The 19,147-nt window shown below is 38.1% G+C and overlaps 1 protein-coding gene across 1 annotated transcript in view; it reads left to right on the plus strand.

Moving 5' to 3' along the window:
• The window catches only part of KCNQ1 (potassium voltage-gated channel subfamily Q member 1), a gene marked incomplete at both ends in the record, with an annotated part of 351,244 nt that overhangs the window by 242,156 nt on the left and 89,941 nt on the right, over positions 1-19,147 (plus strand). Inside the window, 4 exons of the mRNA XM_080346267.1 lie at positions 114-189; positions 5,960-6,054; positions 6,741-6,787; positions 7,600-7,661. Coding sequence (XP_080202393.1) covers positions 114-189; positions 5,960-6,054; positions 6,741-6,787; positions 7,600-7,661 — 280 coding nt within the window. The remainder of the gene's footprint in view (positions 1-113; positions 190-5,959; positions 6,055-6,740; positions 6,788-7,599; positions 7,662-19,147) is intronic.

Here is a 19,147-nt window from a genome sequence, read left to right on the forward strand (position 1 = left end):
CTCCTTACATTATACATTTACATGTTATTGAAGCATTTACTGCAGGCTGCTTTATTTATTGTCTGGTTGGAGATGCTCCTTCACCCCACTCACCTCCCTTGTTTTCCCCACAGGCTCCGAGAACACCACCGCGCTGCAATTAAGGTGATTCGTAGGATGCAGTATTTCGTGGCAAAGAAAAAGTTTCAGGTAAGTTGTGAATAGAAAGTTCATTTTCTAAATAAACCCTTTTGTTCTCCTGATTCATTGTTTCTTTTAGAGACTTAAGAGAGACTGACACAATTCATTTCAGTAATAATGAGCTACACCCGCTATTCTCTTCCTCCTTCAATAGGGTGGTTGTTTAGCAGAAGGTTATTCAACTGTGGACACACTGGAAATAGGCTAAACTCCTGAAATGCAGTCTGAATTAAAATGTTATTTTCTGCTAATGGACTTGACCCTTAACCCTGTGTTATCGCTGTCTCTTTCTCGCAGTGCAAACATTCTCGTATGTCTCCATTAATTCTGAGCTGTATGTTACTCTCATGCCGAGTCAGTAGGATTAGAGATTAAAATACTAGCTCAGCCTTGTTTCAGTCTCTCACTCAGTGATAATGAAGTCCTGATAAGAAACTGGGGTGGAAATTTGTTCGTATATTGGAAGATTTTGCCTTCCTTTTCCCTTCTCCTCTCTGTGTGGATAAATCTCCTTCCCAGTTTGTGAGATACTGGTTCTCTTTACCTCTCTAGCCCTGACTGACATACATCTCCTGTGTGCCGCTTCATTTGCTGTGATGTTACAATACCATGAGCATCTAACAGTAGCTAATTAACCTTGTTGCCTCATCTGAATAAAAAATTCTGACCGCACACTTTCTAAGAATGCGGTTTCTAAATCAATTTCATTAATCCAGTAAAAATACATGTGTTGACAGCCTTCACCTTGATTTAAACCAGGTGAACATATATATATATATATAAGAAATATATTACTTTACTTAAAATGAATTAATAAGGGACAATCCCTGGAGAACAGGCTTCACAACTGAAAATGCGAAGAAACAGAGAGGCTTAACTGCCTACATCCATTTACATATATGACCTCGGCACTAGTGCTTGTGACAGGCTAAAATGTTTTCCTACCCTTAATTTATACCCCCCAAAAAAGGGGAATGTCCTTTTTCCTTCAAATATTTCAAGGGTGCAAAGTTTGGGATCAAAACAAAGATGATGATGATGATAATGATGATGATGACGACTTCAGAAGTGTGATTCTGAGTTCCTCATTGAGATTTAGAAGCACTGCCTGAATTCTTTAGCAATTTTCTGCGTTGCATCTTTTTTATTTTTGCTAAAATTCATGAGCTAATTTATGGCTTAGGTTGACTGACCTTTTCAGAAATTTGATTATGTGTGATGTATTCAGACTGTTCACCATTAAGGCAGAAATCTCCCCTGTCTGGGGATTTCTTGGAGGTAGCACTTTCAGAAAGATTTTTCTAGCACATTTCACCTGTTACTCTTATTAGACTAATATTAAGACAGAATGGACTACTTGAAAATAACTTCTGTAGCCATTTTGTTGCTCCTTAACACTTGCTGGCCAGCACTTTTAACTTGGCAAGGGACATAACCCATTCCAGTGCTGTGTCCACAGCTGTTCAGTGAAAAACTGCCCAAATGTGAACAGTTACATTAAACTTTAATTTATTCTCATTCTAAAACCTAATTGTGATCCTTTGCTCTATGGTAATTACTGAAACATTGCTTTCACAAATTTATATCATAAAATATTTGCCATGTTATTAACTAAACTGCTTAAAACCAAGAAATCTACCTATTATATATCTACCTCCCAAGTGGTATTTGTCTAAAACAGATTTTGAAAATGCCTAAATGCAACATTATCCACCTGGCAACTGAACGAAACTCCCCTGTGGCAGATGACTTGATAAAAGCTGAAAAAGCATTTGACTGAATAGAATGAGACTATTCAGTTCATACTTAAAACTTGTTTGCACTCAGTATCCTGGTTGCTAATCTGGCTTCTCAGTTGTACTCTCACTTTCACATCTGCAAAAGACCTGGTCCTGGCCATCTACAAAATGCCTCAACAAGGTTGTCGCTCATCCTTCGTTAGTAGCCTTTCTCCTTCCTGAGATACTGATATAAGCTGTTACTAAAGAACTAAAAATGTCAGTTAAGCTGAAGTGAAATGTAGCTGAAGTCACTCCTGTTTCTGTCAGAAGCAGGATCTTCCAGTAGGAAGGTATGGGGGATATCTGATACTTCTCAATAATTTCTGAACACAAGGTTATGACCAAGTATAAAAATTTGGAGAGCACCAATGGTAAAGTTTTCAAAAGCACCTAAGTAACTTCATGCACAAAGTCACCTTGAAATTCAAGGCATAAGGTGCTTTTTGAAAATCTCTCCTGTAATTAAGAGATAACCACTGTCATTATTGTTTCCTCACGTTTTTTAAATCTGCTTTCTTCTATTGTATGCACATAAAATACTCATAAGAAGTTAAAATGTTTAAATAAGTGCCAAGTAATGACTCTACAGTTTCTAGTAACTAGTCCAACATAATATCTGAAATTAAGGTAAAGCAGAAGGTGCATTTTGAAATGTGACTCTCAGCCTTTAAGAGGTCTGCGTAGCTGTTTTCTGATAGATATTTGCCTTCTAATGTTTTTGTGTTTACATGAAATGTATCTTCCTAAAAGAAAATTCAGATATTTTTTCTGTAGCTATTGAAAAAAACCTGAATAATTTCAGGTGAAGTTCATTGGTTATGCTTAAAATAAGCTGGAACATAAGTAATTGCAAGACGAGCACTTAAAAGGAGTATTTTTTAGAGATGCATCTGAAGCTTTTGTGGAGAGGAAGCATGGGAAGAAGGAGAGGAAGAGGAAAATTTTGCAAAGTAGGTCCCAGCATGAAGCCGGTATGGTTTTTAAACTATACCAGCTGTTTGCAGGATACACCTGTATGCCTAAATTTGTATAGATAGGGGTTTGGGGTTTTTTTAAGAGCTTAATTAATAACAGGTGGTGATGGTACCACAAGGATAAAAGTGAGTTAGAAAGGAGACACTTCCTGCTTAAAAGTAAATAAATAAATAAAGAGAAGCTAAACAGGGATACAAAGAAATTTCAAAAGACATGAAAAGCAATTATGTGTGAAGCGTCACACATGGGCATCATTTCCTCTTTTAAAGAAGGGGAGAAGTTTATGGGCTATTTTAAAGTCCATGTTTGAATGCAGTCCATATGATGATGTCCATGTAAGAACCCAGTGTAATATTATAAAGAATTAATACCTTTTTTTTAATGGATGTGTTTATTCTCTTGTAAAGTCTATAGGACTGTTTCAAATTGTGTAGGAAGGATCATCTTCTACAAGTCCTGTGCATTAGTTAAGGTGAATGGCTCATGGTTAAGAAGGATTCTGTAGATTATAGGGACAGCAGTACTTAGAAATCAATTTATCTTATATATTAGTTATAAATCAAATGTCTTGGGTACAGTCTAACCCTACAGCTGAATTTCAGAAAGAAAATCACTGTACTCAGTTACTCCACTAGCTGGATTCATGAATAAATAATCTTTGTCTTGCCACTAGGAAAGTTTCTAAATGTCTTAAGACTTACACACATGGATACAACTGTATTATCTCTCACAGATCGAAGGACCAGGGATTTGGTCTGATTTACCATTGTCATTTTGAAATAGGTTTTTTTCCTCTTCACACAGAAATTCTTCCTGTGGAGTAAATCAGTTTCTTTCTAAAACATGTTTTTAACTTGTGTTATGTTTTTCACCATGGCAAATATTCTGTACCTAGTGTGAACTAAAAATACAGGTTGGAATTCCATTGATGACCTGAGTAACTGTTGTCTGGTTTATTACAATTCCACTGGAAAATCTTGCATTTATAGTCTTAATCATTCATCTTCTTATGTAATTCATTTGTCATGGTATGAATCCCGAATTGTGTGTGTAATCTTCTCTAATCTCTGTACTGGGCTGTGCCAAACAATGTGGTTCAAAGTGTCCTGTGCTTCAAAGGATGTTCTACCCATTTTATTTGACTGTTATTTGTTTACATTTCCCAGAAATACCCCTTGTACAGATTCCCCTCTCCCTTTCCTGGGTTTGCCTCCGTGTGCATGCAATCGTGCACATTTAATATTTGACTTTGGCTTTTGTGCCTTTTGCAAACTCTCATGTATGATGGGGCATCATTTAAGAAGATTTTTGCCATGAATATTGTTTAATTAGCAGAGGGGCAAAAGTAAAAAAGTAGTTAAAGAAAGCTGTGGGCCTGGCTTCTAATTTTGTTCTATCAATACCCATCTATGCCAACTGGAGTTTTTTTTCTTTTTACAAAACTAGTATGTTGTCATCATTAAGAGCATTTTCTCTAGAAATATCAGCTTTCAGTATGAAGTAATTACAGAATAATCAGTACTGACTATTAATACTCTGTCCTACTCAGAAATTAAACTTCATTCATAAATTCTATTTACTCCAAGTTTTCAGTTCTTGTTTTAGAGAGAAAGAAGCAGCCCAGTAAATGAAAAACAGGCAGGGACATACCTCCTCTTTCTACTGTCAGACGCCTGCATCAGAGTACAAGGACAGCAGGGGAAAGCTTGGCATCTCTGTTCTTACTGAACAGCTTTTCTGAACCTGGAGTTTTCAAGCTGATCTTGCAGATTTCTCTCTTGCTTATTTATAGTACAAAAATAATCCAAGAATTCTTCTTTTTTTTTTTTTAATATCATTATGTTTACAGTACTAGTCCATGAAAAGACTTATGGGCTTATGCCATCGTTGAATCATATTTCTTTCTTTGTGGATGTTAGTTATGATTTATATGTGTATAAGCAGCCGGTCAGGGTTCTTGAGAATTCTTCTTTGGTTAAATTGAAGCAATTCCCATTCTTGTTTAGCCTCCACTAGGGAGTATCTCACATTCACTCATGCTTTGCAGTTGGCTTTGAGGAATCTGGCAGACTGAAATATAATTTGTTTGATGAAGTGATATTATTAAAGTGACTGATATTATTAAAGTAGCAATTATAAAGTAATGATTCCTAAAATGCAGGAGCTACCTCCCAGGCAGGGGCAGGGGACTGCATGAAGGTGCCATAGCCTGGTTTTTATATTGTATCCCACTTTCCTTTGGCTTAAAAAAATAAGGTATCTGGGGCATGGAACTGAGGAAAACCTGCAGCATATGAAATAAGGTTAAGCAGTGCAGAGACATCTCCTGCTGAAGTGCAGGTGACAAAATATTTCTGAGACCTCAAATGGGATGCAGATTCTGGTATGTTAGAAGCTACCACTGTAAATTCTTTTCCTTGTTCTCGAAAGACGCAAAAAAGGAAAAGTTGCAACTCGGTGTTACCAAGGTTTTAACCAAACCTTGAAAATTATATACACAGTATCCATAGACAGCATAATCAATGAGTCAGAAATACAGAATCACAGAATAAGTTGGAAGGGACCTTCAAAGGTCACCTAGTCCAACCCTCCTGCAATGAGCAGAGACATCTTCACATAGATCAGGTTGCTCAGAGCCCTGTCCAGCCTGGCCTTGAATGTCTCCAGGGATGAGGCATCTACTACCTCTCTGGGCAACCTCTTCCAGTGTTTTACCATCCTCATTGTAAAAAATTTGTTCTGCATGGCCAGTCTGAATCTCCCCTCTTTTAGTTTAAAACCATTACTCCTTGAAAGACATTTGGACCTGCAACAACAAAAAGGTGGATGAAATCAGAACTGTCATGATTACTCCTCAAAAAATGTATGACCATAGGAACAATAAAAATATTTCAAACGTTTACACAGTGTTAAAAGGGTTTAAAAGAACTTACTGTCTACTCTTGGAAAAAATCTACATTGCCACAGACTATTCCTACATCCTTGTGGCTTAAAGGCATGGTTTTTTGTTTTTTATTTTACAGCAAGCCAGAAAGCCCTATGATGTCCGAGATGTTATTGAGCAGTATTCTCAGGGTCACCTCAACCTGATGGTGCGAATCAAGGAGTTACAGAGGAGGTATGTCAGTAAAGTTCGGTGTCTGTATCTGTAAACAGCAGCAGAGAGATACTTGTAAATAAGTCAGTGATTGGGACCGGGAATCAAAAGCTGAGAGGATTATGGGTGTCATGTTGGTAGGACTGTGCAAAGTTGTGGAATATAAAATGGTGTTCAAGTGAAGTTTTCACACAGGAAGGAAAAGGCAAAGAGCTTAAAAATCTGATGATTGGGACTCAAACTTTTCCTTATACTTACATGTATTGATTCAGTCCCTGCTAGCTTTGACTATACACTGTAATACCTATATGTTAAGGACTGTATTATACGTGAAATACTGTCACCTGCTGTGGTGAAATTGCACTTAAGAGCAAACTAAGAGTGATAGATGCAACAAGTAAGCTGTAGAAGAACAAGGAGAAGAAGAAACAATGCTGTTTGTGTGGAAAAGCAACGGGCACGGTAACACTTCACAGTGCTTAAAGAAGCTAAAGACCAATCTAAGTCTAATCTCATTTTGTTTAGTTTCGTTTTGTTTTTTGTTTCAAGCTATTCTTAGCCCAAAGCAACTTACAGGCCAAACCAGAACTACTTGAACTTCGCTTTGCTTGTTTGTGAAGAGGTCTTTCCCCTCCAGCTACAGAAGGGGAAGATGCTGGTTCAGGCTGATACAATAAAAACTAAAAATGATTCTTTTTGTTTTATAGGTTGGACCAATCCATAGGGAAGCCATCTCTTTTTATCTCTGTCTCAGGTAAGTTAATATGAAGTATGTGTCTAAAGTTAATTTGCTGAAGATGTAATTAATGGAAAATACTTTTTAAAATACTTCTCATTTTGTTGCCAAACTTTTAAACAGTGCCAACCAGTTGCGGTCTGAAGTTTAGGCAACCACAATAATATTTAATCATCAACAACTTTAAAATAGGGTTGTTCTTATTTAGATATTTAAAGCACCTACTTTCACTGAAGTTTTCAAAATGTTGGCTCTAATCTCTCCAAGACTTACCATATTTTCAATAAAATTGTATGCAATGATTATAGAGTTCTTACGAAATAAGTAATGCTCACATAGAGCTTCAATACCTTTGAAAAGAGACTGGAAAAGGAGCAGGAAGTACTAAGTTTGTTTGGGGGTCTGGCTAATCAAAACTCTCTGTTAATGTAATTTTTCAGTATTGTACATACAGTATTGGTGAACGGGGAGAAGAAGGATAAAATGTTACCAAATGCATTGTTCAAATTGGCTGTAGTGTCTTTTGCATAATGGTAGATTATTTTTAATGGCAATTAAAACATATTGACTAAATTGGGAACAGTTTTGTTCTCCCAGGTTAAAGCATAAAGCTAAGGTTGAAAGTGCCTTAAACATAAGGGCTCTTAAAAGTCATGGCATGGGTAATGCTATAAAAAGAAACAAAAAGCCTTTTTTAAGCAATAGAACTACCCTGGCAAAGGTGTTCAGTTACACTGTGTTGGTGGGCTAGTTAAACACACCCTTTTGTGGCTTGCTGCTATTTTGTTATACTGCCATATATTAATCTGAAAATGTTTCTTGTTCCACAGAAAAAAGCAAAGATCGAGGGAATAACACGATTGGTGCCAGGCTGAACAGAGTAGAGGACAAGGTAAGCCTCAGTTCGGCTGGCAGTGAATAGGGATACGGTCTGTGATGGAACAGTGCTTGTTTCATAGGATGTGGGGAAAAATACAGTTTAAAATAGCGTTGAATTTGAACCTAGCTTTTCCAGGTGTTGGAGCTTGATTTTTGTTGTGGATTACACTTTTGGTTCTTTCTTGTCGTTTTAACAGAATAAGAAAAAAAACAGACTTTAATTGATTTCAATCTCTTTTAGGACTTGCTCGGGTTTTGATTCTTAGTTGTATATATTACACACGTCTCAATGCTCTACTTCCTTCCTCCACAATAGATAAAAGGCTCTATTCCTTTAATACCTCAGTATTTTACACTCCCTAAGATTTCCCTTTGATCCTTGCTCTGTTGTTTATATAACTCCACCTACAATTCCTTAGAGAGAGCGAGAGCAAACCTTGTTCTGTCCTGGTTTTCATTCATTATGACAAATGGATTTTCTTCTTTCAAGCGACATGAAGCCAGAAAAAAATCAGAATAGTTCTATAATCTCAAATTAACAGTTAAGTGCTTTGTAACCCTTTATTTCAATAGTCACAAGCTGGCTGTACTTGAAAAATTAGATGACAGGTAGAGGTTATGTAGTCATTAGAAAATATACATTTGCCTGTATTGGTATTGAGCAAAGAATGGGAGAGTTAAGGGAAATGGTTTGAAGCCTTTACTGGTCTCTTATAGTGATTTGGTGAGGGGGTGAAAGAATTCCTTTACCTTAGGATTATTTCACTTGTGTATCTAAACTGTTCATTTGATATTAAGGAGTGAAATTTTTTCTTGTCAAAAAGAGGTTTCAGATTGTTTCTTCCACAACTGGAAGTATGTGATAACATCATGAAGAATTTGTTCTGAAGAAATATCCAGCAAATATTCTGCAAACCGAAAGAGGTGTGAGCAACAGATCCCAAAGGACACAAATTGAATACCCTGTCTGTATTGATTCACTTGTGAAATATGCGTTCCTTACACACTTCTCCTTAAAACCTTAAATGATAGTACTCAGAACTATACTTTAATCTCTTGGAAGTAAATGGCATTTTAAAGGTAACAGGTGCCTTTTGGCATATGGGGTGACACACAGAAAGGGTGAAGTAGAAGGTAGGAAGGTACAGTGCATTTTGCACAAAGAAGAATCACTGTGCAGTGCTCGCTTGGATCTGTGGCTGATAAATGTTGTTACACATGGAAGCCCTTTCCCGAAAGTTTGGAATACGTTTATTTATTTTCTCTCCATAATGTCAACTAAAAGTGTGGAACACTAAAAAAGGTCTTGTGACTTGTGACAAAGAGCAATGACTTTTCAGTTTGGACAAATAATTCTCAAATGACAGCTAAAATAGCTTCTTAGTGCTATTTGTAAAATCTCCAACGAGCCTGGGAAAGCTTTAGTGTTGTACTGGCTCAAAGATAAGCTGTTTGCCGGTTATTAATTACTCTTTTTACATCCTTACAAATAAGTACACCGTGAATTTACAGTGACTGTTGTTTTATGTCTTGTAGTGGGACTGTAAAACACTCCCTGTTTAATTTTAGTATAGCTGGGTTAAATTTTAGCCTTTTTTTAAGTAACAGACCCTTCTTTCTTTGCAGTTGCATGAGGTCATCTGTGGTTTCAGAGCTGTATGTTATCTGCCCTATACAGCTAGTCCTATCTGCAGGAATTTTATCTGAAAGTAGCTGAAAGGCTAAAAATAGAGAATTTCGGTTGGATTCAGCAAATAGCGGTATACATAACAACACACAGGCAATGCTGAAATCACATTTTTGCTGCAGATGGTTGCCAAAAGCGAGTTTTTTGGTATTTTTGCTCTCAGAGATTGGCCTTCTCATTCTCATAAGGCATACAGTACATGATATGCTTTCAGCATACAACTAAATCCTTCCCAAGCTGAGCACTACATGAAGGATATTTACAACAACTGTTTTTTAAGGTGACTGCATATTTTAAACAGTTGCATCTAATTTGATTTGTGAATTAGTTTTGAGTCATGGGCTTCTGAAGGAGAGATTTTCAGTGCTGCAGGCTTGTGTCAGCATCTGACCACCTTTTGTGCATTTCAAAAATGCCTGTTATGTCATTTTAAAATGAGCCATAGCCTTCTGAAATTACGTGGACACTCCTGCAGCAAGAAGTTACATGGTACTTCCCACACCACAGAAATAAGCCGGGTCTTCTAATAGATCTTTCTCAGTGATCATTAGTGTGCTTGTTGCAGCAGGAGACTGGTGTACAGTTGTCGGAAAGTCTTTGTTAAAGCAGAAAGAGAAGAAACCCTGACCTTTCATTTTTTCAGCATTTGGATGCTTCTGCTTATGCTGTCACAGAGGCAGAATCCAATTTTATGTGTATTCCTATAGGCTTTTGTGGAAGTGGATTGTAACTGGAGAAGCTTTTGCAAATAAAGTTAATTCTGCCTTCAAGAGTATTTAATTGTGTTTCGGGGGCATCATGTCACCTTTGCAAAGCTCTTGTACATGTGGCACAAGCAAACATGCTCTAAAGTAGTTACATTTATACAGCCCTAAAATTACATTTGGCCCTTTGAAGGCAACTGTGAGGCTGATGTGGCCCCTGGTGAAAATGAGTTTGACACCCCTGCTCTAGAGGCACACATGTGACTGGCTGTACAGAAGGAACAGAACCTGAAAGGGACATTTTAAAAATAAAATGCTCAAACAGCAGTATCTTGACAGGAATTGTGATTTCCAAGTATTGAAAACAGCAAAAAATAGCATTTTCTTCTTTTAAATTTAGGAACATGTTTACTAGGGAGGTGGGAGGTCTCTGTAGAGTCTAGTCATCTTGTGATAATGTAACTAAAGTTTGTTTTCTAATATGCAGAAGCCAGAGGGATGAATCACTCTTGCAGGAGCCTTCCTGCAGATTCCTCCCCAAACGATTTTTTTGTTTTGGCCTGAAAAGGTGGTTTGTTTTGTTTTGGCCTGAAAAGGTGGTTTTGTAAATGTAACTAGAAGCTGCACAACCTGATAGGCCTTCGTGAAAAGAAGTTACAGTCCAACATGTAGTCACAGCACATTTTTGCTTTGCCATTGTTCCCTGTTGCTTGCAGAGCTGGGGCTAGCAAATGCCGTGTTCCTCTACAGGTGTTTTGCCACGTGCGGGCAGTCACAGCACCCGCCGTGCCCGCAGCCGGTCTGTCAGTACACCAGCCAGCTTTGGTCCAGAGGCCATGCAACTACTGGTGTGCGGTGCCTGGGCTGAGCTCACAAACCCTGCTCAGCAGCAAAGGTCTAAGTGTGTGCATGTGTGTACTCCGGTCCAGTCCCTCAGAGAATGTTGTTGAGCAGGATTACAGCAGCAAATCAATTCATTTGCGGTGACCAGCCTTCTCTCTTTTTATCCTGAAACGTCTGTGAATGACTAGTCAGCCTACCCTCAAGAAACCTGGCCACTGCTGGCTTGCTACCAAAGTCAAAATCAAAACCAGTTTTTGCAGAGAGGCACAGCTGCTAATCCTCACGCAGGGATCGCTGCGTGCCGGTGGTTTAGTGCTGGGTGTGCCTGGCCAGGAGCAAGCCCGCAGTGCACTCCAGAACCTCTGTGTGCCACATCTCCACTTTTCTTTTCACTGCTTTGATTTTAGCTTGGCTATAAATAACTGTAGTGCTAATTTTTTAGAATAAATTGATCTGTTCTTTTTCAGCCTTTTACCGACCACTGATTTAGATATAACAGGCACAGCTTGCATTGTTCAGGTAGTCAGCCAGACTTGGTGCTTGGCTGCCATAAGATAATTCAGTCTTAAATACAGGCACTGCATTAAATCATCGGGAATTTATAGTTAGGGCTAAAATCAGTGGTCCCTGGACTCTCGTCAAGCTTTTGTGCTCCCCCAGATGTCTGTAGGTCCTGCCTGTGGACCTCCCAGAGTAGAGATTTACAAAAAAAAGTTTAAAAATAATTCTGAACAGTAGACATTATGTTCTATTCTCTGTTATTTTAAAAATAGGACTCAGCCTTCTGCAATGATTCGGACACTTTAAATTCTCCCTTTTAAGAATAGTTATAGCAATCCAAAGCAATTTTATGGGTGTACCGTATACTCAGAATTATTCCTGTACCTGACAGTAAGTACAGATTTATTATCAGTATTACCAAGGTCACAATTAACATCTTATAGTAGTCTTTTTCAGCTACATGGAACAGTAGGAGTGATGCTATCTACTGCTATGTTTTAAGTTGTAGAGATTTAAATGGAGATTTCTGTTTAAATGCAAGGTATGTAGCAGTGAAGCATGTGTCTTTCAATGTGAGTCCAACGATTCTGCCAGACAATATTCATTCCAAGCATATGCACATCTTGCATGCTAACAGCTGAAAATGTGAACCCTTGTGTTCTGACTAGTACTAATCAACCTGAGCAACATGGAGAAATTCAAACAGGCAGCACAGCACCGAACTGAGAATCATTTAACTTCTTTCACAGATTTACTTTAAAAGCAGATTGCACCAAATCTATCATGTGAACACATCTACCCTAAAATAGTTGCTACCATGCTTCTTGAGTTGCCTACTGGAAATCTGAACTGATTTTGGAAACCAAAACTGAAAGGAATTTATCTTCTTTGTACATTTCTTTTGAGTTCTGGTTATTGTGATTTTGTTTTCTCTCATTCATCTACAATGTCTTTGATTATCAAATGTATAGATCCCCTGTTCAGTAAAACTGTTAAGGATATGATAGATATTTGAAACATTTTTCACTGTGAATGCTAAGTATGGAACTTTAAAGGATAAATAAGTGCAAAGGCTATTTGAGGTGACTTTCAAATAGTGGTAGAGACCTGTATGTTACAACATTTATATGTGCGGTATGGCATTTTCTTCTGGCTAAATAATTTTCCTAAATTGTTTCACCAGAGCATTGATTCTGTCCATATGTGTACTGGCAATGAGTTTGACTGGAACTCTGTTAAGTGCAGTCCAGATGAAGAGAATGACTATTGATAAGTCTAGGTCCAGTTTCTGATTTTACACTTTTTGTTTCCTGCTCTTGCTTTCTAATCAACCAATACTTCCCTATTGCAAAAAGGTTTTATATCTAGCTTATTTCTCCTGATGGTTTGCTAAAAACGTATATGAACTTGAGCTATATATTGCAGAGGAATTCCCCTGTCACATTAATAAATTTCATTGTATCACCAGTTAAATTTAATCATGGCATGAACTCCCAGCCCATCCAATGCAGAAAGGTTTAGGACAGACTCCAAAGCCCATTTAAAGCTGATGGGAGTCTTCTCTTTGACCCAGCAGGCTGTGAAGCTGGCTTTTTAACCAAAACATAAGGTAACCTCAATGAGCCAATATTTCAACCTTCCTTCATCAGCCTTCCTTAAAGCATTGAGCTTTGTCAGAGATGTATGCCTTCCAGAGGATTTTTTGTCTTTTGGTTGTTGTGATACAGTTTTGCTCAGTAACACAGACGTGTTACTTACATGACCGCATTTCTCTCATAAATAGAAGTATAGATCTGTACATAAATGTGTGTCATTGGATGCTCTATATTTACAATTGTAAGAACATATATTAGGTAGTTTAGCATTTTACTTAGGAAAGTGTTACCTCATCTGCCTCTTCCTGGGTTCACAAATACCAGGTTTCACACTGACAGCTTGTTCACCAAAAGAATTCTTTGTATGTGGCCAGTCTTGCAGTTTTAAATGAAATATCCTACCTAACATAGGATCAGACCTTGGTGGGCTTTTTGTCTATTTTTAATGACATTCTATAGCCTGTGGGAACAGTTACTCTGCTTCCTGGTGTAACATAGCAATTAATGCAAACATCAAAAAAGGCTTTGACTGGTGATGGCCGCCTTGCACATCAGTATGCAATGGCCAGGGACATTTTGGCTTTATTTTTAATTGAATAATGATGCTGAAAAATTGATGGTAAAAGACTGTCAAACAACCATCTGACCTTCTGGTCAGTGCTGGAAACCCTGGTTAGATCCATAAATCATCAGTTGGAAGAGTTGGCTTTGGAAAGTGTCTGGCACAGAAATTTTCAGCACTTCGCAGGATGAACATGCACTAGGCGGTTCAGGTATTGAATATCGGCAGTTTCTGCAATAGACGTGTGAGGATTTGCCTGCCTGATACCTAGAAAGAAAACTAAAAACTTGGAGTTTGGATGGAAACTTTAAAAGATATAATCAAAATCAAAAGAACCACCATCAAGCAGTTACTCATCTTGTATGTAGTTCTTGCAATAATGCAGAAGTAATAACCTGGGGGATGTGGAGGAATATTAAGAGACATATGGAAGATTAAGTATCCCTATTAATTTAATCCTTAGTCTTTTTCCAGATGCCGAAGTACAAGCATACAGAAGCAATTTCAGTGCTGATCTTAGTGATGGAGGATGCCCATTTTCTATAAATTGGACTAAAACTAAGCACATCCTTCATCAATCTAGGTCATTAGGCAGCCTTAAACTGTAATAGCTTTTCTCTCACCGATCTGTTAATATTGCAGTGGGTAAACAAAAAAAAAAAACCTGCAGATTTCAATGTCTGGTATCCAATGCTTCCCATCTCCCCAGCTACAGTAAAATTAAATTATCAGGCATACATGGTAAAAAAGACAACCAAACCCCATTGCTTGTAGGAGTCACTGCTGCCAGAAGCTTTGGTAGCTGGAGTAGAAACAAACTGAGAGAGATTAGGCAAAGTCATGGAGAAAGGCTCTCTTTAGGATTGTTAAACAGGGTATCTGTATCTAAACTCCAGTTACTTTAAACAGTACTCAGAGATAACTTGGTAAAAACCATAAAAGTGTGATTTTTTGTATATTTGCTTTATGTCACTCTTTTTTTTTTAAGACTCTGCCACAAACTTTGTACTAGAAACAAGGTAAATGGGGCAGATAAACTTTGGTTTTGTTCAGTATGGCCCTTTTTATGCTGGTTTGTTGTACACAGCTGCTGGCTCCTGGATGGGGCACCCACGGAGCCCACAGCCTGTAAGGTCTTTGGAATAACATTGTTATCTGTTTGAAGTTAACTAGATCCTACCACAGCACAAATGAAAAACAATCAATTTCTGTGTTAATTTTGAAATTGCTCAATATACACAGTGTTGTGTAGTATCTATAACCTGTAGGATATTTTCTAGGTGCAGTAGCTTAGATACAGTTACAAACCTGGCCTACAGACCAGTGTTACAAGCTATCGTGATGTTTTGTGGTCTGTTTCTGAAGTGTCTATCAGAGGAAATGTGATTATATTGAAAAAACAAATCTGGCATTGAATATGATTAGCCACAGTTGGTGAGGATACTGATGATCATTGGCTTATTTTTAAGGATCGAGAGTATACACTTCCTCAATGCTGTAAAGTAAAGTTAAGCAAGACAAAATATTATCTTTATTCTAAAGAAAAGTGTCTGAAGGTGGTTCAAGCTCACACTCAGTTGCTGTGCTAGTATTCAAAAAGCAATGACTAATCAAGTTCTGTTCATTAAGTCACATGCAGTCATCTGTGATGCTCTACATATTTTATGAAAAGTAAAAAGGCAAAAGTGAAATAGGAATTTTAGGTAATGTGCAATATATCCTATAAAATCTAGGAATTTGGGGGGAAAATGGAAGAATGACATAATGTGTTACCAGCTGATAATCTTTCAAACAATCTTAAGATTAATTGCTTGCTTGGAAATTAGCTGTTTGTGGTTTTGAATAGATATGCAAGTGGATGCAAGGTCTGCAAATTGAGATGACTCGATCTTTTATTAAACCACATAAAGCCTATTTTGTCTGGCATTCAAAGATAAACCCAAGCAAGATTTGAAACGTAGCCTCCATCGCTCTTGTGCATAGACTGTTTACATTTGATGTGGGCTGGAAATGCATGGTGAATATGCCGAGACAAAATGTGGAACAGTTGTATGGACTAAATACCCTGTAGAGTGGATCAGAGAAAAAAGATTTAAGTTAACAACACGTGTGCACAGTGTGCTACACAGAAGACTTTTATTTGTCTTTTTTAATAGGTTAAATTCAAATAAATGGCTGTATGATCATCACTTCATTTTGTGTGTGTGTGTGTTGCAGATGAGCAACCAAATAACATTTTAACATAAATGGCAAATTCAGATTTTGATACACTAGGATGAACCTTTACTGATGTTAGATGCATCAAAGTTGAAACTGTTACTTGTCAAAGTGATCTCGCTGGAATTAAAATATTTTATTTTCACTTGCAGTTGAATATCAGGGAAGGAAAGCGCATAGAGTTGAAAGGACTTTATTCAGGCTGCAGTCTTTTCTAGTTAGAATCTTGGAACAGATTCTTGGAACATTCTTGGAAAAGATTCAGAGTAAAGGAAGGCATATTCCCCTTCTTACAGAGATGCAAAGTCCATACCTTCTCTCACCCTATCTGTTTCTCCCCTGCCCCAAATAAAAATTGCAAAACAGAAATGATCCTATGCTACTTAGGTTGCAGGAAGAGAAATAGGAGAAGGAGCCTTTGCTGTCTGACTCCTGACAGGAGTCAAAGGGAAGATAAGAAAGAAAAATAGGCAGTCAATAAAATACAGAATATGAACACGTGGTTCCAAGTATACCTACCTGTCCTAGGGCTCAGGAAACCAGAATGGTAAATATAGTTTCCTCAAATCCTTCTCTGTTCCTGCATCCTACCCACTGGGGTTGTGACAAAACCACCATTCATCTTACAATAGGAAAATGAAGGTTTGCACTAATTCTATAAAAATCTGGAATAATTGTGGTCATGATGACTTTTTACACTTCTTCAGAGTAACCCACTGCTTCAGCAGTTAGTGCAGGGCTGTGAACCCATATGTCCCCAGGTAACTGGTGCTATCCCTGCTCAGCTCCAGCCAGCAGCCCAGCCCGGCAGAACAGGATTGCCCTTGCGTGCCGTGGGCATGATGCTCTGATGAGCTGCCTCCATTTAGGATGGAATTTCTTTGTGGTAGCTTCAGCGTGTTCATCATAGCATGAGAGCTCCTGCTCTGACAGACTGAAAACACAAAATAGAGAAAGGAAGGGAAGAAAAAAATATTGTTTCCCTCTTTTACAGTTAAGATGCGGGAAGTGACTTGCCCGAGGTATCACAGTGGCATCTGTGGCACAGCCAGGAACTGAACTTAAGCCGTGTCTGGGACTTAACCACAAATCAGCATTCCTTTTTGTTATTGTGTTTAAAAGCCCCTCTAGTTTTAAATAGTTACATTGGCTAGTGTAGTGTTCAACATAATCATAGCCCATTAAAACCATCCAGTACTTGAGAACAGCATATATAAACACATAAACCACACCAGCCCAGCCAATATAAATGTACTGGGACTATTTTAGATGTTAGATTTTAAATCATTAGAAATTAGTCTATTAATATTATTTTGTAGCCCAAGAGCTTAGGGGTAGACAGGACTCAACATGCTTACACGACACAGAAAATGTCCTATGTATACATAATTATGCATGTAATATTTGAAGCTAAACAAATTATATTAAACACTATATTTGCACAGTCAAGCAGAGAAAAATATTCAAGTGAGTTCAAATATTCATGTGAGCTTCTATTTTAAAAGTCTTGGATCCAATATTGCTTGCCGTTGACCCTTCTCTGACATCTGTTAATCTTGGGTTTATTTCAGTTTCTTTCTCTCTCTTTTTTAAACAGATGACTCCACTTAAATCAACACTTGGTTTCCATTAGACAGATAGAAGGTGATTCACTTAGCAACATGCATCTTTATCTAGTTAAGTCGTAATAGCCTTAATATATCAAGGAAGCTGGTGTGATTAACAGCACTAAAGGTTTTGTCAGACACTGCGCTTAATAAATACTGCCCTTTGCCCAGCCATAGAAAAAGAGTGAATAAATACATTGCTTCCAAACTGAAAGTGTACAGCCTTATAAATATTCTAAAATTATCTCTATTTAAAAATATGTTGACAATAGAAGTTACATCTATATATATGGCTGTGTTTGTACATGTCTAGCAATCCAAGTGTGGGTTGGCTCTTTGCCCTGCCTGGGCTGTCCTTTTTCTGTTTTATCATTTCACAATGGAGCCACCATTCACATGTGATTTTCCTCCTATTTGCTTCAGCTTCATGCAGATTTTTTGACGGTTCTTCATCTCTGGTTGTTGTACCTGTCCTGGGTTGGTCAGATATGTGAGTATTAGTTGTGCCACGCTAGTTCATGTTAGTGACAAAGGCATCTGACTTGGCTTGATTATCGTGTATAATAATCCTGCCAAATGCGGCAGTCAAAACAAAAACCCCAAAAGTAAAATGTATTCAAAATGTCAGCTTGGAATCCTTGCTTCATCATAGCTGAAGTTTTCTGGAACTTTTCCAGTTGTGCCACCAGTGTCTGTGGTTGTCAGGGTACTGAAGGAAGCCTTTATTCTGTTACTCCCAAGTTTCTAGAGACTTTCAACTAGAGGAGTTTTACAGGAGAGGAAATGGGCAAGAATAATTGTTGCTACTTCTCAAAAAGAGACTGGCTGAGCCATAGTCAGGGATCCTCTACCTCTGTGTTTCCTTCGTGTTGCATTACGCTTTGAGGTTGAATAATCAGTCCCACAGAGATGTTGCCAAGAACTCTTAGAAGAATTGTGGTAGGAGATGTGACTGGGGAGGACTGCAGTGCCTATTTATTCACTGATGCAAAAAAAGCAACAGTTTCTGCTATAGCACTGACCTCTAGCTCTTCCCTCTAGCTTGGTGCACTGCACGCTCACTGGTCCAGGTCCCAGAGATCCATTGAGCAGCATTTGGGAGGCACTGCATGCATGCATGGCTTTTTAGCTTGAGCATGATACTTTGCAAGGTCCAGCTGTTTCTGGTTTCAGCACAGGCAGCATTGGTTCAGCTATCTGTGCAACACATTTTTGATTGTAACCAGTGCTCAGAATGAATGGGTCGTTCACAGGCTGCTCCAAGATAGTGGTTGACAAACCTGGTTTTGAATCCAAGTCCTCTGAATGTCCATGCGGAAGAATTTCTGAATCTCGTGGCAGCTAGGAAAAACAAACAAACAAACAAACAACAAAACAGTGGAAAGTAATTTCGTTTGCATAGAGAATGGAGGGGAAGAGGATGATCAGTTAATTATGCTACCCTTCAGAACCAAAAGGCCAGTGATTGTCCTTCAAACAAGGTCATCTTCATTTTGTTTTCTGTGCACTGGCTGTACAACTTCAGTTGTTATAGATCATGACATCAGACCTGAAACAAAATGAGAACTCTTTTATGATCGGTGTGGAGTGAGTTTTTTGGTTATGTTAGTTGCGATAAATCCAGAGAGCCTAGCTTGATGTATGTTATCTTGTGCTAAGTCCAGGTTCCTTTTTTTCTCCCTGTCCCTTTGGTATTTTATTATCAGTGAACACATGCATAGCAGTTGTTCATGAATGCTTCACTGGTTTTGATGATGACAGGATTAGCGTCTTTTCTTTCCAG

The sequence above is a fragment of the Nesoenas mayeri genome (genome assembly GCF_963082525.1).
Source record: "Nesoenas mayeri genome assembly, chromosome: 5".
Classification (NCBI taxonomy): Eukaryota; Metazoa; Chordata; class Aves; order Columbiformes; family Columbidae; genus Nesoenas; species Nesoenas mayeri.